This window comes from Camellia sinensis, chromosome 2 (genome assembly GCF_055761805.1).
Source record: "Camellia sinensis isolate YWXY chromosome 2, ASM5576180v1, whole genome shotgun sequence".
Taxonomy (NCBI): Eukaryota; Viridiplantae; Streptophyta; class Magnoliopsida; order Ericales; family Theaceae; genus Camellia; species Camellia sinensis.
The window spans coordinates 79,747,321-79,771,341 of NC_138962.1; the positions used below are offsets into that span (position 1 = coordinate 79,747,321).

General features: G+C 31.3%; 1 protein-coding gene across 2 annotated transcripts in view; it reads left to right on the forward strand.

Annotated features, from left to right (window-relative positions):
• The first annotated feature begins 264 nt into the window (after window positions 1–264).
• LOC114319674 (bidirectional sugar transporter SWEET17) overlaps window positions 265–24,021 on the forward strand; it is a 40,852-nt gene continuing 17,095 nt past the window's right edge. Inside the window, exons 1-5 of one of the 2 annotated variants that reach the window (XM_082914896.1) lie at window positions 265–1,467; window positions 1,567–1,603; window positions 1,852–2,062; window positions 2,263–2,424; window positions 7,907–8,026. In XM_082914896.1, the coding sequence (XP_082771022.1) occupies window positions 1,434–1,467; window positions 1,567–1,603; window positions 1,852–2,062; window positions 2,263–2,424; window positions 7,907–8,026 (564 nt within the window). In that variant the 5' untranslated portion in view covers window positions 265–1,433. The remainder of the gene's footprint in view (window positions 1,468–1,566; window positions 1,604–1,851; window positions 2,063–2,262; window positions 2,425–7,906; window positions 8,027–24,021) is intronic. The other variant, XM_082914897.1, reaches the window with a different exon arrangement.

The window sequence follows — 24,021 nt, forward strand, 5'->3', positions numbered from 1 at the left end:
ATGAGTCATAATTAAGTCATAACTAATATTACAAAATGTTATAACCAAACATCACAAATGTCATTACTGGACATATGTGATGCACTTCAAAATTGAGTGTGTATTTTAGAATTTCCCTCTCAATACACACCATCAACCACTTACCATCACCACCAGCCTCTACCATCCATTCCGTACCTTCGCCTGTTATTCCCAACAACCATGACGATGACCCCATGTCCTAGCCACTATTATAGACCCCCGTCCTAGCTACCATTAAATCTTGCAACCCCTATCCCTCCTCATCCTCCTCCTCCTCCTCCTCCTCTTCTTTCTTCTTCTCTAAACCTAGATCTATTCCTTACACCCCAAATGAAACCCTAGATTTATTCTTTCTCTATCTCTCAATCGCAGCAACAAAAGCTTGGGAGGGGGCTCTTAAGGCAATCAGGGGTTGCATGGTGGTAATCAAGGGACTAGGTAGGTAATGGTGGTAGTTGTAATGGCGGCTGGATTAAGGTGACAACTTGAAAATTAGAAAACATAAAGGTGTTTTTCTATTATTTGAGAATTAACGGTGTGAATTGAGAAAAAAATAAAATTTTAAATTAGTCAGGGTGTGAACTTGGAATATGGTGCGCATAGAGAATAGATGGTCTACAAATAGAAATTTCTTTTTATTTCTTTGCATTTTTTATATTTTTATTATAGTCTTGCCCTATATTAATTAGGGCAAATTATACCAATGGTCCCTATATTTTATTTCTTATATCATTTTGGTCCCTACACTTTTAATTGACTTAATTTTGACCGTTAATTTTAAATTTTGTGTCAATTTAGTCCAATTAATAATATAGTTAATGTTTTTTTAAATAAAATTATCGCTAAATTGGTTGAGATTTACTCACCAAGTTAAGTAAATTTATAATTTTGTCCTTAAAAATATGAGTCCCACGTGAGACATTTGGTAAAAATTTTGATAAAACTTTTAGAATCTCTAACATTACTCCTGATAAAATATTACACACCTATTAAATTCAGTTCAAAATGTAATACAGCTGGTTTAAATAATTAATTAATTAGAACCAGAAAGTTTTCTAGCATTAGCTAATAAATCTTAGTCATTATTTGATTTATTAAAATGAATAATCTCTTTTTTAAATAATTATTTATGTATAGTACTGAATAATGACTTTATTTATAATATATGTATATATATATATTAAATATTTTTTTAATAAATTAGACATGAAAATAATGTTCATTTCATTCTGCATAATTCCACCTAACCAAATATTAGTTAGATTCTTCGCTAAAAAAAAATAAATTAATTAAATTCAATGCTTGCCAAAGTTTAAAAAGCTTCTCTCCCCAAACCTACCATAGATTTTCCCTTCTATCAGAAGAAAATCTCTGCTACCTTTTTTCCTTCTGCAATCTAATTTTTCTCAACAATGGAAAGCCTAAGTTTCTATGTTGGAGTGATAGGTAATAACCCATTTCAGTTATGTTTATATATGGCTTTTCTTTGGATTTGTCAATTCACAAAGAGAAACTAAACTGTTCTTTTGCTTCTCATTGTTTCAGGCAACGTCATCTCAGTTCTTCTCTTTCTTTCTCCATTGTAAGTAAAGACTCAGAGAGAGAGAGAGAGAGAGAGAGAGAGAGAGAGAGAGAGAGAGAGAGAGTTTAACTCGCAAAATTATGTACTTTTATCTCCCATCTAAATAAAAAAAAAAACTATGTACTTTTAACGACCAAATTTGTGGCTGAAAGTGTATTCTCTTGTAGTGAATCATGATTGTTTAAATGATCCCGAACCGTTTTGAAATAGTCACGATGAGTGAAATATATTTGAAATGTGATTTGCAGAGGAACATTTTTGCGGATTGTGAAGAATCGATCAACTGAGGAGTTTGAGAGCTTTCCATACATTTGCACACTGCTAAGCTCATCTTTATGGACTTACTATGGAATCACAAAGCCTGGGAGTTACCTTGTTGCCACTGTTAATAGTTTTGGAGTCGTAGTTGAAGTCATCTATGTATCATTGTTCTTACTATATGCACCTCCAAGGATGAAGGTAAGCTAGCTACTTGTAATGTCATCATAATCCGATGATTAAATAACAGTATCATGATATGTATTAGTATAGTATCAACGACACTTCCATTTATCAGTTGATCTCGGATAATATGTCCCCATGTGTCTGTTGAAAACCCTATGCTTAGTGACATGTGATTTATAAAGGTCTAAATTCTAATTAATTAATTGTCATTTCAGGCTAAGACTGCAACACTAGCTGGGATTTTGAATGTGGGATTCCCAGTTGCAGCAATTCTAGTGACTTATTTGGGGATGCAAGGAGATCTGAGGATTGATGTGATTGGTTTCATGTGTGCTGGCCTAAATATAGTCATGTATGCTTCACCTCTTGCTGCCATGGTAAGATCATAAGCTATTGCATAACACATTTTAACATTCTTAAAAAGCATTTGAGGGATTTTCTTTTCTTTCTTTCTTTCTCCTTCTTCTTTTTAAACGTTAATATGGTAGATCAATTCCATACAAAGTTTTAAATGATATGGAGAGATGAATCAACGTTGGAGCCCAAAATCAATAATTAACTAATAAATATTTGGGGCCTTTCACATTTTATTTTTTTATTGAATGAAAAAAAATGAAAAAAAAAATTGAAGATAAAAGACAAAGATTTGTGTCAAAATCACAAAAAATACTTGGGGTTGTTTGGGGTGTCTTAAATAAGTGCACTTTTTGTCTTTTTAGACTAAAAAATTAAGAAAAAAAAATATGGATGTTTAGGTTAACTTTTTGACTTTTTATGAAAAAATGTGTATTAAAAAATTTTATAAATTAGTATATAGGGAAAAATTAGGATTGGGAGTTGTGCAGCCGTAATTTTTGACTTTTGGTGAATAGTGATAACTTTTTAACTTTTTGAGTAACTTTTTGACTTTTTAGCATTATTTTCAATTTGCCAAACTTGGCCTTAGTATTACGTTACAACAACTAACAAGTGTCGCTTGATCCTCACTCTTCTTGTATTTTTGAAGCAAATAAATCAATCATACTTACATAATCTATTTTTTTGCAAAATCATTTTCAATGGATAACAATGCTAATTATTTTAAATGGGCCTTTCAAATTTTTAATGGGTCAATTTATTTTAAGTTAGTTTGGATCTTCCTTAATTTTTTGGGGAATTTTTTTTAAGGTCCCTGGTATTAAGATTTTACAGCATAAAGGACACTCAATATTTTCATAATGTCTAAGGTCCCTCAAGTTGATCCAGAGAAAATTGGTCCAGAGAAAATTAGTCCAGAGAAAATTGGTCTAGAGAAATTCTGGGCTTCCAAAGAATTTCTCTGGATTTAACCCAGAGAAAATTCGAATTTCTCTGGGTTCAGTTTGACCAATTTTCAAACCAGAGAAAATTGATAAATTTTGGACTTCTCAAGCCCAGAGAAAATTGACTTCACCAATTTTACTCAGTTAAAGGCAGAGAAAATTAAACAAATTTCTCTGCCCTCCTTGCCTCGCACAACACCAGATGCTTATTTTAACAAAACCAGTTCATTCTTTGTTTTCCATAAAATCCACAAGATTACCATGGGCATTGCTTTCCAAATTAATTTCTTCACCTGTTTCAATTTGCAGCGTTACCACCATGGGTTTGTTTACATGGTCCAGAGAAATTCTTTGGTTTAAACTGAATTTTCTTTGGTTTGAATTGAATTTTCTCTGGGTTGTTCCAGAGAAATTCTCTGGTTTGGTTGGTCTGAATTTTCTCTGAGTTGGTTCAGAGAAATTCTCTAGTTTGGTCCATAGGAAAAATTTAAACAACCATAGATATATACCTATCAAAATATATAATTATACACTACATCAGTTTTTACACACACATACTGGTAAAATTGAGCGGTGTCTTGTTACTGGGGCAAAAAATTCCGCACTAAGTAGGATACAAAATATAGGAATAGAGAAAGAGCGGGATAAATTGTGATTCCAGTTCTTTCGCTAATCCAAAACAAAAAACTAAAATAAAAAAAAAATTATTAAAAAAAAAAGGTTTGGAAGCAAGTAAGTATTTGTAATACTAAAGCTTGCTTCTCTTTCTTCAAGGCTTCAAACTGGGAAACCAGGGTAGTGTAATCAGCTCATAGAACGCTGTAGTCCCGCTCGAGCTGCTTGGATTTCCAGCGAGCCCTTTTGTTCTGAAACCATATCCCAACTTGTCTTGGTTGCAACCCAAGCTCTCTAGCCACTTGCATCTTCTTCCGTGGTTCCAGCTTAGACTCTGACTCAAACATGGTCTCCAATGATCTGATCTGGTCATCGCTGAACCGCCTTTGGTTCTTGTTCCTCTTCTTCTTGGAGACCGAGTTCGACCTACTTAAGTAGTCCGCCGAGTATTCACCTCCATCCATCATCATATTTAGGTGGTTGTTATTATAACAAAGTTTGCAGAGACATTGCAAGTCCAGAAGCAGAGAGAGAGAGAGAGAGAGAGAGAGCAGAGAGTGAGAAGAAAGAGACCAAACTTAGTGGAGGTGAAGTGATGAGATCGGGGGAGAGAGAGATGGTTGAGAATTTCTCTGTGATATATGGGTGCGGGAGTTGAGGGACCTAAGACATTATAAAATAAAATTGTGGATCTTTTCCATTACTAAATAAGGGAGAGGGACCTTATACTAATTTTTCCTAATTTTTTTTGGATTTAAAACATACATAATATATTACAATAAACTATAATAGGAGGAGACCCTTTTTTTGGAACTATTTTCAATGGATAATAATGTTAATTTTTTTGAATGGGCCTTTCAATTTTTTAATGGGCCAATTTATTTTAAGTTAGTTTGGGCATTCTTTAATTTTTTTTTTTTGAACTTAAAACATACTTAAATATTACACTAAACCATAATAGGAGGGGGCCTCTTTTTTAGATTTATTTTAAGGGGTCCTAGACCATGGTCTGGTTGGCCCATGCTCGGGGCCGGCCCTGACGTTGGTTGTAGTGTAGCAATATTCAAAGTATTGAGTGACCTAATTGTAAATTTTTAAAAGGGTAAACAACACTTTACCCCATGTGATTGAGGAGATTAGTAAAGTTTTAAATAAGTTTTAAGCAAAAATTATATCTTTAAGAACAAAAGAATAATTATAATATTAAAAAAATACTAAAAATTAGAAAATATTAATTTTATATATTAACATTATCTATAGTATTATTAATCTGGTGATATATAAAAAAAACACTCTTTATCTTACATCTCCAACCTAATACCACCATACTAATAATATCCTCTCTCAATCTCACCGTACTCTTAATCCCTTTTATTTTATGGAGCCAAACAAACGTGGCCTTAGGCTATTGCAGATGATCCTAGAGGTTTGAATATACGCAGACACCTTTCTTATGATTTTTGATTGATTTGTAACCATAACACTGTTGATGGTAGACATTAAAAAGACTAATTTACCCTTACTTAAAAGCTCTCTCTCTCTCTCATACTTGTAATTTTCTATATTAATCATACATTTAACAAATTAAATCATATATTAACTTAAGCACCCTAATCTATTATTATAAAATTACGTTAATTTCCTATTTAATAACATTTTAAATTATATATACAAATATATAAATATATATGTATATATAATTAAGCCATAAATTAATTTAAACACATTTATTACTATAAAATCAAATCATAAATTACTTTAATCTATTTTTTTAATTTTTAACCCACTTTTTTTATTTAATAACATTTTAAATATGAAAAAAATTAAATCATAAATTAAACTAAACACCCTAATTTATTACCATAAAATTACCTTATTTAATAATATTTTAAATTAAAGATATGCCTATATAAATTATAAATTAATCTTACTGCCTTTATTTATTATCATAAAATTATCTTAATTAATTATTAATTTTTAACTTCATTTCTTTATTTAATAAAATTTTAAATCATATATACAAACACCTTTTGATTTATTATTTTATTTTATTTATTTGTTGATTTCTTTAATTTTGCTTCTACTCTGTTATGCAATTTGTTAGGAACATTGCAACTACTAGTTGCCTCTGTTTTTTAAGATTTAACTTTAAATTTTATGATTCGATTTTATGGTAATAAAGGGTTTAGATTAATTTATGATTTAATTATATATATAAATTTGAATATATAATTTAAAATGTTATTAAAGAATAAATTAAGTTAAAAATTTGAAATTAATTAAGGTAATTGTATGATAATAAATTAAGGAAGTTAGATTAATTTATAATTTAATTTGTTACACATATAAATATTCATATGTTTAATTTAAAATATTATTAAATAAGGTAATTTTATAGTAATAAATTTTTATGATTTAATTTGTTATATACATGTTTATTTAAAAATATTATTGAATAAAATAATGGGTTAAAATTAAAAATTAGATTACGGTAATTTCATGATTTAAACAAATATAAATAAGAGCAAACAATAAAACTAAAAAACTAAAAATAAAAAATAAAAAAAATAAAAAGAAGACAATCATCTAGCACAATATAATAGAAGAAAATAGAGTGGAAGACAAATTAAGCAAAAAAACATTTGATTAAATAAAAAATAAAATAAATAAGAGATCAAAGTAAATAAAATAAATAAATGAAATAATGAATTTGGGTTTGCAGGATGTGTGAGCATTGTCTTATATAGTGACATGTGAGGGCATTTTGGTCTTTTGGACAAATCATTTTTGGAGTAAAAACTGTCGAATCAATACTTGCAAATGGGATGTGTGCAACCCACTTGCCATTTATTTGGAAGGAAAATGTAACAATTGCAGATCAGTCTAAAACCACAAGAGAAGTGTTCGCATATATTCAAACCTTAGGGGTCATTTGCAACAGATCAAAAAAATAGGGGTTTAAGTGCTTTTTACCCTTTTTTAAAACCATCCGTTGTGAAAATGAGAATTATATTGACCAAACAAGCCATGTCACACGTGAACCAATTGTATAAAACTCTGGACTGTCTTGTGAATCGACTATGGATCGATATATTGAGAATCGGTTGACTTTGTAATGTTTTAAAAATTATTAACCGTGAAACAATACTTAATAGTAATTGAACAAGATGTATTGGATGTAATTTGGGTTTTAAATCCACTATGAATTGATACGAATTGTCAATTAGCTGATAAGCAAATATTTTTATGATGTATTGAGAGGCCAAAAAATTGTATTAGCTAAAATGTCTAATCAACCAATATTCAAAACCTTCTTTCTATATAAAAATGTTTTTTTTCCCATTGATCTCTTTCTTTATAATTTTGATTCTCTCCATTGTATGAATAGAATGGGGATCTAGTTTTCACTTCAAAAGGTTTCTAACACATCATATAAATACAAATTTACAATTTATAACTACCAAGTCATGAGAATTTTAAAGCTTAACCTAACTAACTTTTGAATTTCAAATAAATATTTGTTGATGTGAATTTTATACAACGGAATTGGGGCCACTGTTATGCCTTTCGGCAACACCAGCCTATCTTTGTGATCAATCTGATTTATTGTTTAACATTGAGTACATTATAGATACAAAAAATTAAATTAATAACATAAAAGTAGGTCAAACTCAAAATTATATTTAAAAACTAAACAAAGTGACCATGAGCAACATAAAAGTAGGGCTCACATCCTAGACTGGAGGACACAAAAGTCTCATCCACTCTGTCTACTTGATCTAAATTATTTAAATTGTGATGTGTGTGACCCTTCAAAATATGTGGAGACAACTAAAGTTTTTAGTTGAATAGCTATAATATTAGAAACTCTCAATTATTGTATATGTCAATAAAAATAAAACTAATAATAATAATAATAATCAAATGAATTAAAATGATGCAGAAAACAGTGGTGATGAGCAAAAGCGTGGAGTACATGCCATTCTTTCTCTCATTTTTCTCCTTCTTCAACGGAGGCATTTGGACTTTCTATTCTGTCCTTGTACAAGACTGGTTCCTTGGAGTAAGTTTCTAACTTTCTTTAATTTTTTGTCATTATTCTTTGCGGAAATTACAACACAATATAAAATAATTTTGCTTGCATGCATGAGCTAATATATAAGTATGTATTGTGTTCGGTTTCTATCAAATTTTAAATATAAATTTGTGAGGTTCGTGAAGCTTATCATAAGTCATTATAAAAAATTAAGATTTTAAAGATCAGAATTTAAGGATAAAAAATTTTTTTGTGACCAAATATTTTTGTTGTGAAAAGTGTCGGCGTTATATTTTTACCAACGAAAATTAGACATTAGTGATGAATTATTATCTTTTTGAAATAAAATGTTCTGTCTCAAAAAATAAATCATTTTTAGACCAAATTATTTAGCCCCTAAAAGTCTATTTATTAGTGGCACTTTCAAAATTTTGTCGCTAAAAGCCTTATTTTTGACTTTTCAGAACGACCTTTTAGCGACTATCCTTACAATAATAGAAATTAGTCCTTAAATATCTTTTGCAACAAAATTTTCACTTTTAGAGATCAAAACACTTTATCTCTAAAACTCTTATATGTTGTAGTGAGTCTTGTTTTAATAATTTGAATTATCATTTTATAAAACTCTCAATATATTGTTAATGCAAAAATTTGCTCAATTTGATAATTGACATTTTTTTACCACGTTTGTTTCCAAATAGGCAGGAAGTATGTTTGTAAAATAGTTCATATATTTTTTTGAAGACAAACGTGATAAAATAAAAAGATTATAATTATCAAATAGATTTAACTTTTTTCAATGATGATATATATGTTCTACAAAATGAATAATTTATATCATCGAAATGGAACCCGCGATGAGTCCTATGAGTCTCTCAAATTTTTTCGACTTCATATTTTGAACTTGAGAGAACTCTAACATATATATACATATTTGTACAGTATACACACACTCTTACTCTTAGTTACACTTCGTTTTATAATAAGAATTTGAGAAAAAAATTTTAGTATAGTTTAAATGAATTATTTATAATTTTTTATTTTTATTTTAAGAGTTTGTGTCAAACTATTTAATACAATTTCTCCATGCAACTTAACAAACAAAAATAGTTTATCTAAAAGGGAAGGATGCTTTTGTATTATACTTTTAGATTATTAGTTTTTAACTTTAAAATTAAAAATAAAAATAAAAACTACATCAAAGATGCCCATTATATACAAATTAAACATTTTTTTTTAGAATTTTCTTTTATTTAATATAATCACCATCGCACACAAATATATATATATATATATAGCGGGTTGTGTTATTATACACGTTTCTTTTGGATGTGTATCATATATAAATTATGATATTTATAGTGTTGATTATCATAAATATCATAATTAAATTATTTTTGGTCATAACTATAAATAATAAAAAAAATAGAAAAAAGTCATAACCAAACGCTACATAATGTATAATCAAATATCTTTTCGATCATAACTAAAATAATAATAATAATAATAGATCATAACTAAAATCACAATAAATCATAATTAAGTCATAATTAATATTATAATAAATTGTTGCCAACTATCAGAAATGTCATAACTTGAATAATTTCCCTTGATTAAAATTTGACATGAGGTAGCTTGTATATGTTGTTGAATTTGATATGGAGTCTGTTGCTTTCACTAATATCTCATTATGTTGCTTTCACAACGATCTCCAGCATTTTCTATCACATGATTTGGTTTAGTGGGGCTCTGCTCTAGCAATTCCACAAAGCAAATTGTTTAATTAGGGTTGGGTTGGGTTGGATTGAGATTAAATTAGTTATTAAAAGACAAATTAAATTAAAAAATTAATAAGATAAAATATCTTATTTAAACCAAAATCATTTCACTTATTTTCTTACAAAAGTCAAAAAAGTCAACTCATATCTCAACTCCAAAAAGCTAACTACTATTCTTCTTATGTAATTTTTATCCAAATTTTTTTTGTCAGAATGAGTCTTTGTTTAAGAATAGCTTAAAAAGACATATTTTTTGAATTCTTTGTTTTAGTGAAACTTGTTTTAGATTAGTGTCCTTTTTATATCTTTTTTTCTTTTTTTTACTTTTTGGGTAGGTGCAGTTTTAAAAATCTGAAAAATAAAAAATTTTGAAAAATAAATAAATAAATTTGACATTTTGTCTTTTATTTTGTTTTTAGTAAACTATTTTTTTATTTCTAAAATTTTAATTTTTTTTTTTTAAACTTTTCATGTCCATGCAGGTAATAGAACTTAAAAGTGCAAAAGTTTTGTGAATTTCTTGCAAAACAATTCACTACAAATGAAATGAAAAAAAAAAATGAGAAGTCCTATTACCTCAACAACAACAACAACAACAACAACAAAAACACCAAGGGTTTGAGCTTCATAACAACATCAATTATGAGTTTTTAATTTTCTCAATTTAAATTCTAATTTTTTAATTTGCTTTCAATATAAAATATTTGTCTATTTTTGTTAGATAAAATTGACAATATATATATATTAGCTATTAAAATCAATGTACGTATATATAAAATATCTAAAATATTATTTTTTTATTCAGTTTTAATGATTAAAATACCAATTTTAGTTGATTTTGGGAAGATAATAAAAAGTTACTTTTTAGTTTTTAACTTATTTTGGCTCATTTCAACTCTCTACTTTTTTGCATATTTTTTCACAAAAATAAAAAAGTTAGCTTTTAAGTTTCGTTTGGTATTGGATAATGGTGGTGTTTGGTGTAGCTGTTAAAACAGATTATAGATTATAGCTTAACAGATTATAGATTATGACTTTAATCAGAAGCGGTTAATCTGTTTGGTATAGCTGTTGGATTATAGATTTAAGTTGCTGACTAGTGTTTGTTAAATAAGCTGTGAAGTAGCTTTTTCAATTAATTTTTATTTTTTATTATTCACTATTTGTCTACATTTTTCATAAAAAATAATAATATTATTTAATAGTCCATTTGAGTCTTTTTCTATTTTTAAAAAAATAAAAAATAAAAAAATCTAATAGTATAACCGTGAATTAACATGTCCACAGCAGAAGCTGATAATCAGAAGCAAGGGGTGAGCAGCTTCTCAGAATCAGCTTTTTTGACTTAAAATAAGTTGTTAGAATCAGAAGCTGTTTGAAATAAGTTTAACCAAACAGTCCAAAATAACTTTTTAAAAGCCAGAAGCCATAAGTTGGCTTAAAAAATCTGCACCAAACACCCCCATTATAGTCAACTTTTTTGTGTTAAGACTTTTTTAATTTGGCTTTTTTAGTCTCGTTTGGTTTGAATTTTTTTAGCTTTTTTGACTTTTGTAAGAGAAAAAGTCTAATGATTATAGGTTAGATGTGATATTTTGTCTTATTAGCTTATTTAACCTATTTTATCAGTTTGTATTTTTTTAGCTCCAAAATAATAGCCAAACCAAGGCTTAACCTACTTCTAAAAACAACTCTTAACAAAAATAGTCAAATAATTTAAATTAAAAATAAATTAAAATTTTGAGGTTTAAATTAATAAAATTAAAAACTCAAAGTTTAATTTATTCAAAAGGTCCAACCTTTACCTTTTTTTTCTTTTCTTTTCTTTTTTTTTTTTTTAATTTCCTCTGAAAACTATTAACCATATTCCCCCACTTCATTGTACCAAAACCAAAACTATAACCAAAAATATATACTATATATACCAAAAAATAATAAAATAAATAAATAAATAAAAACCAAGACCAAATTGAACATTTCAACCTTTAACAAAAAAAGCCATATACGAGGTGACAGAGCAGCACGTCAAACCTAAAACAACCACAACTACCAGTTGTATCGGAATAGGCAATTGACCATTAGATTGCTAAATAAATTGCATGATATAGTGTTAATTAACTTTTCCCTTTTATCGTTTGATGTTAATTTCACTTTAGTCTTTATTATTTCAAAGGAAAGTTTAAGCATATATAAAAATTTATACAAAAAATTTAACAAAAATGATGTGATAATATCATTATTATATATAAATTCTTTTTTTAATAATATTTTGTTTTGAAATAAAAGGTCCACAATGTATCATATCATTATCTATGAAAATTACGTATAAATTTTTTGTTTGTATAAAATTACACTTTAAGTCCAATTTCAAATTGATTATTTTGTCAAATTTCTATTAATTTTGTTTACGTGCACACCTTAGAAAATTGACAAGTATTCCAAAATTATTAATTTTAATCTCCAATTTGAACAGAATGATCAAATTGACACAACATTTAAAGTAGAAATTTTTTTTGAAAAGTCCAAGGTAAAGAGAGTATAAGGCATTAGGTTCAGTGGATATTTTTTGTTAGTGAAAAGTACATCCTTTGTGAAATAGTTTAGTGAGAAGTTCTTTTTTTTTCTTTTTCTTTTTATTAAAGACATTTTTTGTTTCCAATTTTACCTCTTAATTTATATGTTGACTTTTTTTTATATTTGTTAATTTTTCGTTGACTATCTGTTCAAATTCATATCTATTTGTTCAATTTTTTTAACTATTTGTTCAAATTTTTTTTTATCTATTTAAATTTTTTAACTATCTGTTCAATTTTTTTCTCTTATCTGTTCAAATATCTGTCGAAATTTTATTATTTGTTCAATTTTTTCTCCTAAATTAATTGTATTTGGTCATTTTTTTAAAAAAAATTTCTATCTGTTGAAATAACAAGCCAAAGCAATTTCTATCTATTGAAATTTCCCACTACCAATACTCAAATATAATCCAATACATGAAGATATATCTGTTCAACTTTTTATTTTTATCTGTTTATCCACCACTATAACAACAACAACAATCAAAAAAGAAGAGAAAATTAAGAAGCGATCGAAGTTCCACCACACGCCCACATTGCTAGGTTATACAACTTGCTAGGTTATTCTCTCACAGATCTCGTGCTCAATCTCTCTCTCTCTGATTCTAGATGCAGATCTGGTCCAAAGATCTTAGAAAATCAATTATCTAGTGATGTTATATGCAAGCATATGTATGAATATTGGTATGCGTTTCTAAATGTAGATCACAAAACAAACAACAAATGGAATTAGTCATCCATATTAATTCACAAAAATACGTTGAATATGTTGGAACAATCTTCTGTGTAAATAAAATAACTTAAAATAATTCAAACAAAATAAAATAAAACTTACAGAATTTATTTTGTTGAATCGAATCAATAATTTAAAGACCAAGTCGAGTGTGCGACACTCTGTCCTTAAGACAGATTCGCCCCGCTACGGTGCTTACGGTTGAGTGGCGTCTATCTCTCAGGATACAATGATCTTCACAAATTTGTAGTAGCACTTCAAACAAATTTGTTCGACGAACCAGAACCTTGTGTTCTATAACTCTCTGAAATTTTTCCTAAAATAATATGAAGAATAAAGGACGCAAGAGAGCAAAATGAAGGCAAGGAAAATGAATTTTCGGAATCAATCAAAATTAGAATGGAGCTGCCTTTATATAGGCTTTGTTGGCACCTATTCAATTTGAATAGAAAAGGTATGAAGAAGGGACATACCCCTTCCTTTAAAATAAAGAGACACCATGAAAGGTTTGCACCCTTTCATTCAAATGGAGGTTTGACCATTCCTTTAAAACAAAAAGACACCATGAAAGGTTACACCCTTTCATTCAAAATGAAGTCTATTTCAATTCACAACTACCTCTTTATAAATTTTCCAACAATCCCCCACATGAATGAAATTGACAGAGAGAAAATGCAACAACATGATGTAAATACAGAGAGTACAGAAATTGGAAATATTCTGCAAAGGATAGGTAGCTTTTGGCTTTGAACCTTCCTTTGTGAGATACTATCAGATTTACTAGCTAACCAGTGAACATGATGTCTTGAACTGTTCAGCCGTTTGTGTAAACCAAGACAATAGAACTCACACAGTATATCTCCAGACACAGTTTAGTTCTCACTATTGTGTTCATTTTGGCCCTGAACAACCTGGTCTTTCATGAGTGCTCTAAAGACTTGTAGCCCTTCACAAATCTTATAGAACCGGCCCAATTCACACTCACATTGGGGATTCTTATAAAAAGTATCATGCCATACTCCACTAGGTTTACCTAGATATAAGAATCATTAAAAGTATTACTTAACCTAAATCGCTGCAGACATCACTATTTCATCAAAGAAATGGGTAGGAGATAAACTCCCCAGTGATCCTTCTGAGTCATTCACAACTCGGTTGTCCCTTTGAACCTAGATCTTGGGATCTCCAATCAACTAGGTTGGGTTGCCGTTGTGGTAACTCTTATTTAATAGGCTTTAGTCCCATTCCCCTCGATGAATTCTCAACTAACTCTCTTGCTAACCCTTTGGTTAGTGGATCCGCTATGTTGTCTTTAGACTTAACATATTTTATGGACATAATTCCATTAGAGAGTAGTTGTCTTACGGTATTATGTCGACGACGAATGTGTCGAGACTTACCATTATATATATGACTCTGTGCTCTACCAATTGCTGATTGACTATCACAATGTATGCATATAGCAGGCACCGGTTTTGGCCATATTGGAATATCTTCAAGGAAGTAGCGAAGCCATTCTACCTCTTCCCCTACTTTGTCTAAAGCTATGAATTCTGATTCCATAGTAGACCTAGCAATACAAGTCTGTTTGGAAGATTTTCAAGATACAGCCGCCCCACCAAGAGTAAAGACATATCTACTAGTGGACTTTGAGTCTCTTGTATCCGATATCCAATTTGCATCACAGTATCCTTCAAGTACTGCTGGATATCTAGTATAATTAAGCCCAATGTTATGAGTAAATCGGAGATATCTAAGAACCCTTATAATTGCTTTCCAATGTTCTACTCCCGGATTACTCGTATATCTACTTAATTTACTTACTGCATAAGCTATATCTGGGCGAGTGCAGTTCATCAAGTACATTAAGCTTCCAATAATTTGGGCATACTCTAATTGAGAAATACTTTCCTGTACATTCTTAGAAAGATACAAATTAATATCTACAGGTGTTCTTACAAGATGATCATCATCTTTGCTGAATTTGTCAAGTATTTTCTTAATGTAATGAGATTGTGACAAAGCATATCCTTCTAATGTTTTGGTAATTTTCATACCAAGTATTACATCAGCAATGCCCATGTCCTTCATGTCAAAATATTTATTCAACATTTTTTTAGTAGTTTTAATTATGTCATTATTACTACCAATGATGAGCATATCATCTATATAAAGACATACAATGACATAACTTTAATCTGTGTTTTTAATATAAATACATTTGTCACACTCATTAATTTTAAATCCATTTGACATCATTGCCTTATCAAATTTCTCATGCCATTGCTTTGGCGCTTGTTTTAAACCATATAATGATTTAACCAATTTACACACTCTCTTTTCTTTCCCTGGAACAGAAAACCCTTATGGTTGTTCCATGTAAATTTCTTCATTTAACTCACCATTTAAGAAAGCGGTTTTAACATTCATTTGATGAATTTCTAGATTATATAGAGATGCAATGGCAATTAGCATTCTAATGGATGTTATTCTAGTAACCGGTGAGTATGTGTCAAAATAGTTTAGACCTTTTTTTTGTCTAAATCCTTTGACCACAAGTCTTGCCTTGTATTTGTCAATTGATCCATCCGCTTTCATTTTCCTTTTGAAAATCCACTTGAACCCAAGAGGTTTACAAGCTGGTGGCAAATCTATCAATTCCCAAGTGTGATTTTGCAAGATGAATTCAACTTCACTGTTGACAGCTTCTTTCCATAAAGGAGCTTCAGGACTGGACATAGCCTCTTTAAAAGTTAAAGGCTCATTTTCTAACAAAAATGTTAGAAAATCTGGACCAAAAGATTTTGAGGTTCTAGCACGTTTACTACGCCTTGGTTCTTCTTCCTCATTTTGGTCTAACTCTTGCTCTTGATCATTACTAGTAATAGTATCAAAAGATCTCTTATTATTACTAGTCGCTTGTCCAGTTTTATTTGGAAATGCATGTTCAAAGAATGATGCATTCCGAGACTCAATAATAGTATTTACATGCATTTCGGAATGTTCTAATTTATGAATCAAAAATCGATATGCACTACTATTCTTGGCATAACCAATGAAAATGCAATCAATAGTCTTAGGACCTAGCTTAGTCTTTTTAGGACTAGGAATAGCCACTTTAGCCAAACACCCCCACACTTTTAAGTATTTGTAGGATGGTACTCTACCATGCCACATTTCATAAGGTGTTTGATTCACTTTGTCACGCTCTCAAAATAATAACAATAAACCCATCAGATAAGACATGCATTTACATTTAAACTAACTGCATTCCTTTCATTCATTAGAATTCCAAGACATAAGTATTACATGTTAACCTCATAACAAAATGCCCTACGGGCTTACAGCTTTCCAAGTTAACACTTGGTTACAACAAAGAGTTCTAACTCGTTTACACATTAAGCCATTGGCTTGAAATTACATGTAATACATCAAAAGTAAAACGACAAAACTATGCCCGCCACTAGCCTCCCAGCTATGTCCTTGGAGGTGGCATGCTTCCTGCACCTGAAAATGATATTCCCATATAGGGTGAGCCACAGCCCAGTAGAAATACACTAAACCAACCATGGACAATGACTAAAACATTAGCAATTGATAGTTGGTCAACACTGATACAATCACATAAATTACATATTTATGTCAACGACTTACAAGTCCCAATTACTTTTCATTTTCTCTTTTTCAACAGATAAGCATGCTAGCTCTATCATCATTTCCACAGATATGTATAAAAACTATATCTCACATTCAGATAAGCATAAAAGCTATATCCACATTCTCAACAGATATGTATATCAACAATATCCACAGATAAGCATACAAGCTGTATCCACATTCTACAACAGATATGTATATCAACAATATCCACAGATAAGCATACAAGCTGTATCCACACTTCACAAAGATAAGCATATGAGCTCTATCTTCACTTCTCTAGACAAGCATATGAGCTCTGTCTACGGAGTTCATCCCCTATCTCCTCCCAATACCTATCCGGTTTAGAGGTACATCCCCTATCTTCCCCTAAACCGCGGAGTACATCCCCTATCTCCTCCTCTATACATAACGTATATAAACACATTGGTTCTATATACAATCACACAATACACACAATTAATGTATTCTATCAACCGTCAAGTTCCATGACACATTCCATTGATTTGTTTCTGTTTACCTAATCATCATGCATTGTCTACAACAATCTCGACTATCCTCCACCGATAGCCCAAAGCAGTTATTTCTAAAACAGAAAATAAATGCACAAATGGATATTCAATCAACATTTCATTTCCTCATTTCTCACCAATTAATTATCCCAATTAATTAAACAATGTAATTAGGCCATTTTCCATAATTACCATTTCAACCCTTAGGTCCCATTTTCATCAATGATTCAACAATCATTCTATTTTTCTATGCCAAACTTGCATCTAGGTTTATTATGAATAAAACCCCAACTTTTGTAAAATTACGCAAAAGCCCCAAACTTTCACAAAATTACCAAAACAAGCCCAGCATCTCAAAATACCAAAATTTAAAGACAAAACCCATAGAGAGGAGTAGGATATCCCTACCTCAAATTCGGAGTCCCAAAGGAGAAGACGACAAAACCCAACGTGCTCCAAAACCCGAGATTTTCAGATTAAAATGAAGCCCTCGACGATCAACAACTTTTTTGTAAAGGCCAAAGGTGAGTAAATCACTCCTACTAGATCAAAACCTAGAGAGAAGGTAGAGTCTAGAGTGAGAGGCTCAACAATGGTGATTTTGGAAAAGTAAGAGAGAGAAGAGAAAGTGAAAAAGTGATTTGAAAAGTCACAATTTCGGGACTTTAACCCAGGTCTCCGCTCGAGCGTAAAACACCCCGCTCGAGCGGCCACTCACAGACTTCCGCTCGAGCGGCCAACCTCCCGCTCGAGCGCAGAATGCACTCGCTCAGCACATTTGCAGAACCAGGCCTCCGCTCGAGCTCCCAACCCTACGCTCGAGCTCACAACACTGCACAACAAGATACTGGATGGATGTATTCCCCGCTCGAGCGCCAACACCTCCGCTCGAGCGGACAGGCCAAAAATCTGGGCAACTAGTTTTGGTTTCTAAACTCAACCAACCTGTAACCAACCCGCCCAACACATCCTATAACTCAAATACAAAGTAAGAAAGGATGTAAACAAGATAATAAACAACTACCAACATCTACGGACACATGTCCGGATCACTGTACAACAAGGGTAAACCCGGGATCGCTATACACTTTCTTTCGAGGTACTTTATTTAAAATATAATTAGCAGGAAGTATTGCTTCCCCCCACAAGTTCTAAGGTAATCCAGAACTGATTAACATGGCATTCATCATTTCTTTTAAAGTCCTATTTTTCCTTTCAGCAATTCCATTTTGCTGAGGTGAGTAAGGAACGGTGGTTTGATGAATTATTCCATGTTCTTTACAAAACTCACTAAAAGGTGATTCATATTCACCACATTTATCACTTCTAAGTTTCTTTATTTTCTTACCAAGTTGATTTTCAACTTCATTCTTATATTGAATGAAAGTTTCCAAAGTTTCATCCTTGGTTCAAATTAAATAAACATAACTATATCTAGTATAGTCATCTATAAAAGTGATAAAATACTTTTTCCCACCTCTAGTTTGAATTGATTTAAAATCACAAATGTCACTATGAATTAATTCAAGTGGTTCCGTACTTCTTTCAATTGAATGAAAAGGAGTTTTAGATAATTTTGCCTCAACGCAAACTTCACATTTATGATTTGAATCAATGTTAAATTTAGGTAAACATTCCATATTAATTAATCTACGCAAAGATCCATAATTAACATGTCCTAGTCTACCATGCCATAAATTTGAAGACTCAAGCAAGTAAGAAGAAGATGTAGTATTATTAATAACTGAGGGTATAACGGTCATTACATTTAACTTGAAAAGGCCATCAGACATGTAACCTTTTCCAACATACATCCTGTTTTTGGTAAGTACAAACTTGTCACTTTCAAAAACTAGCCTAAATCCATTCTTACTCAACAAAGATCTAGAAACTAAATTCTTGCGAATGTCCGGTACATGCAGCACATTGTTGAGAGTGAGTTTCTTTCCAAATGTCATCTTGAGTACAATCTTTCCTTGTCCTTCAACTTTGGAAGTTGAGAAGTTGCCCATAAAGAGTTGTTCACTATTGTCCACTATAGAATAAGATGTGAACATCTTTTTGTCGGCACAAATATGGCGAGTAGCACCAGTGTCCACCCACCATTCTTTAGGATTTCCGACAAGAGTTGCCTCGGAAACAACTGCAGAAAGATTGATATCATCTATACCATTGGAAATATTGTCCACTTCAGTCATGTGGGCTTGAGCAGGCTTCTTGCTTGTTCTTCTTTTGCTTTTGCCTTTGCTATGGCAATCTTTGGCCCGATGTCCCTCTTTGTCACAGATGTAACATTTGCCATTAAACTTGTACTTTTTATTATCCCCCCCTTTAGAGCTTTGTGATGAACTTTCTCCAGAAGACTTTCGTTTCTTGGTTTTTGAAGCATGTTCCACTACATTTGCCTTAGACTCCATAGGATGCTTACCAGCCCGCTTTTCAGAATTGCGGTTGTCCTCCTCAATTCTCAAATGCACAATTAATTCGTCCATAGAAATTTCTTTGCGCTTGTGTTTGAGGTAGTTCTTGAACTCCTTCCAGCCTTTTGGTAATTTTTCAATTAAGGCTGCAACTTGGAAGGATTCACTGAGAGACATGTCTTCTGCGTGAATGTCATGCAGAATGAGTTGGAAATCTTGAGCTTGGCTGATCACAGTTTTTGAATCAACCATTACAAAATCCAAGAATCTGCCAATCACAAATTTCTTTGAGCCGGCATCTTCCATTTTGTACTTTTTCTCCAACGATTCCCAAAGTTCCTTAGCTGTCTTGATTGGACTGTGGATGTTGTATAATGTGTTGTCAAGTCCGTTCAAGACGTAATTCCAGCAAAGGAAATCGGCATGTTTCCAAGCATCAACTGCAGCAACCACTTACCGGTCGGTTTTATCCTCTTTCAGGATAGGAGCATCTTCACGGAGAAAACGAGCCAGATTCAGAGTTGTAAGATAGAACAACATTTTATGTTGCCATCTTTTAAAGTCAGTTCCTGAGAACTTCTCTGGCTTCTCTCCATGATTTATTGGTACTGTCATCACAGGAGAGGGGGTTGGTGCAATTGCAGTCACCGCAGTAGTACTTGTTTGGGCATTTGTTTCAGTAGCCATCAATTCTAATTTATAAAACAAATTTATAATTAAAATTTTTACTACATAAAAAATTAAACCAAATTCACAGAATTAAATTCTGTAAAAATAAAAGAAACAAGAATGTAACTTTTATTTTCCAATTAATTTGAAAATAAAATAAAATTTTATTTAAACAAATTAATTCCACACAGAAAAATAAATTCTGTAATATAAAAGAAATAAAAACTATAACTTTTATTTTTCAATTAATTTGGAAATAAAATAAAATTTTATTTAACCAAATTAATTCCACACAAGAAATTAAATTCTGTAAAATAAAAGAAATAAGAAAATAACTTTTATTTTTCAATTAATTTGGAAATAAAATAAAATTTTATTCAACCAAATTAATTCCACACAGAAAATTAATTTCTATAGCACTTCAATAATTAAAATACTAAAATAGAATTTAAAGTAATGAAAACTCAAAAAATAATTTCTAAAACCCAAAATTAATTTATGAAAAAATTCTACAAAAATATATTCTGAATTGTTAATGACACCAGTATCGTACTACTAGTTGTTGTCAAAGAAAAGAGACAGTATATTACTACTATCCGTCAAATAGCATATAATCACTATTTGTTTTTCCAACAAAAATATTATTTTGTAAATCCACAGAAAATAATTTTCTTCCGAAATTATTTACGAAGAATGAAAAAAGGGAAACAAACGAAAAATTCTGTAAATAGAATAATTCGGATCTGTCTTAAGATTGTTGGAACAATCTTCTGTGTAAATAAAATAACTTAAAATAATTCAAAAAAAATAAAATAAAACTTACAGAATTTATTTTGTTGAATCGAATCAATAATTTAAAGACTAAGTCGAGTGTGTGACACTCTGTCCTTAAGACAGATTCACCCCGCTACGGTGCTTAAGGTTGCGTGTCATCTATCTCCCAGGATACAATGATCTTCACAAATTTGTAGTAGCACTTCAAACAAATTTGTTCGACGAACCAGAACCTTGTGTTCTATAACTTTCTGAAATTTTTCCTAAAATAATATGAAGAATAAAGGACGCAAGAGAGCAAAATGAAGGCAAGGAAAATGAATTTTCGGAATCAATCAAAATTGGAATGGGGCTGCCTTTATATAGGCTTTGTTGGCACCTATTCAATTTGAATAGAAAATGTATGAAGAAGGGACATTCCCCTTCCTTTAAAATAAAGAGACACCATGAAAAGTTTGCACCCTTTCATTCAAATGGAGGTTTGACCCTTCCTTTAAAACAAAAAGACACCATGAAAGGTTACACCCTTTCATTCAAAATGGAGTCTATTTCAATTCACAACTACCTCTTTATAAATTTTCCAACGTTGAATACATACATGAAGTCGATGAAATACTATGTGCAAAAAATTAAAAGAACATAACTATTCATCAATAGATCAATTTAAGAAACAAAGGACCCAAATGAATCCCCCAGCAAGACCTAGCACAAAGAACTATGCTTGAATATGAAAAATCTAAAAAATCGAAGAACCGTTTCATGAGCATGGAAAATCTAGAAAGCACATTTAGATTGAAGAATAGTGATCGAATCTAGAAAATCAAACTAGAGAGAGAGATTGTGATCTAAGGCCACTTCATATCCGTGATCTATGATCTCTACCGTTTCAGATCTCTGAGCTTGTCGCTTCAGATCTCTGAGCTTGTTGAGTTTGAATCAAATGATCGACTGAGACTGATCTATGTTGTGATCTATGGTGGCGGCTCCGAAGTCATCATTGCTGTAGTAAATAAGTGGTGGTGTACCATCGTCAATAGTGATAGATAAGGAGTGATTATGGTGGATGAAGAGTTGTTAATGGAAAGATCGAAATCATATCATCTTCATCTAAGGGTCGCGATGTTGCTTCAATCAATCTATGAAGAAAAGAGGATAAGAAAGAGAGAGAGAGAGGCGACGACAATGGTGGTCGTGGTAGTGGAAAAGAAGGCGACGACATCGACGTCGTCAAGAGAGGCAAATGAGAGAAAGTGAGTGAGTGAATGAATGAGAGAGAGCAAGATAGAGAGGGTAGATAGTAGGAAGAGATTGTGTATGTGTGTGTATGTGTGTGTGTGTGTGTGTGTGTGTGTGTGTGTGTGTGTGTGTGTTAGGCTTGGGATCGTGTATCTAATATATATATAAGGGTATTTTGATCATTTTGCCTGAGTTTGTCCTTTTGGACAAACAATTTCAGTGTCTAGACTGTTCACCACACAAAATTGAAATTTGGATTTATGGACCCAGTGCCCTTTAAAGTATAGGAACCAAATTATTCAATTTGAAATTATAGGAACTAAAGTAAAATTAGATCAATCTACAAGGGTGAAAATTCTAATTGACCCAACTTGTTATTTGCATTACATTACACTACATGATATCTTAAAAGACGTAGGGTCTGTTTGATTAGTGAAATAAATAATTCTCTATTGTTCACATTTATTTTATAATTCTCTTTGTTTACATTATTAGTTGTAGGATTAAAAATTTACCAATTTTTTTAGATATTGAAAATCAAACTAGAAAGAGAAAGAGAGAGAAAGAAAGATTGGAATCTAGGGCCACTTCAGATTTGTTATTAGTGATCTCCACCGCTTTAGATCTCCGAGCTTGTTGAGTTCGAATCAAATTTTTCGGCCGAGACCGATCTATGCTGTGACCTATGGTGGTGGCGCCAAAGTTGTCTTTGCTATAGTAAATAGGCGGTAGTGCATTGTCGTCAATAGCGGCGAATGAAGAGTAACTACAGTAGGTGAGGAGTCATTAATGGGGAGGTTGAAGTCGTAGCATCGTCATCGAAGGGTCACGATGTCGCTTCAATCGGTTTATGAAGAGAAAGAAAGGGCGACGACATTGGTGGTCGTGATGGCAGAGAAAGAAACTGTCACGACCCGCTCCCCGTACCCAATGGTTAAGTATCGTGATGGCCAGTAACTGAAGTTACCTCCGGCCAATTCTTAAACAAATTAATAAACGCGAGCGGAAATAATATTTAAGTGAGGGTACCAAAATAATCATTGGAGTTTCTATTTTTATTACAAAATTTATTGACCAAAAAGGTCGATATTTACATAGAAAAATATCATAAAAGTGTTTTGTGTGTCTATTCCACAATCCCGCATTTAAGACTTTCCAAAAGCTATTTTTGAATTGCATTGTTTCCTAAAAATTGGTAAACAGCTATAAGTACATGACAGAGTGAGAAATATTATGCCAAGAGTATAAGGGATACAAAATAACTATGGATAGTTATGGAACTAAAATATTTAAGATCGCTTGGTCTAAACAAATAATCATTTAAGTAGAAAAACTGAGATTATGTAAATAAATAACCATAATCACGGTACCGAACAGAACAGAACAGAGGTTACAAGAGTGACTGTCAGAACAGAGGTACGGATTCAAGAGGTGGCTCGTACGGATTATAGAAGTGGCTCCCACAATAGTGTAGCACTTATCTCCGCACAGAACAGAGTTCAATAGATCCATGACAACAGAGGCCTATAAAGTGACCAAACAGAAGTCGATGGTTATTTAAGTCCCCCAAGGCTTAGGATTCCCGTGGTGGTACTTACAAAACATAATTGTTTATAAGGTTATAGTCAAATATTTTTTAAAATATAAGCAAACATATCCATGGATTTCAT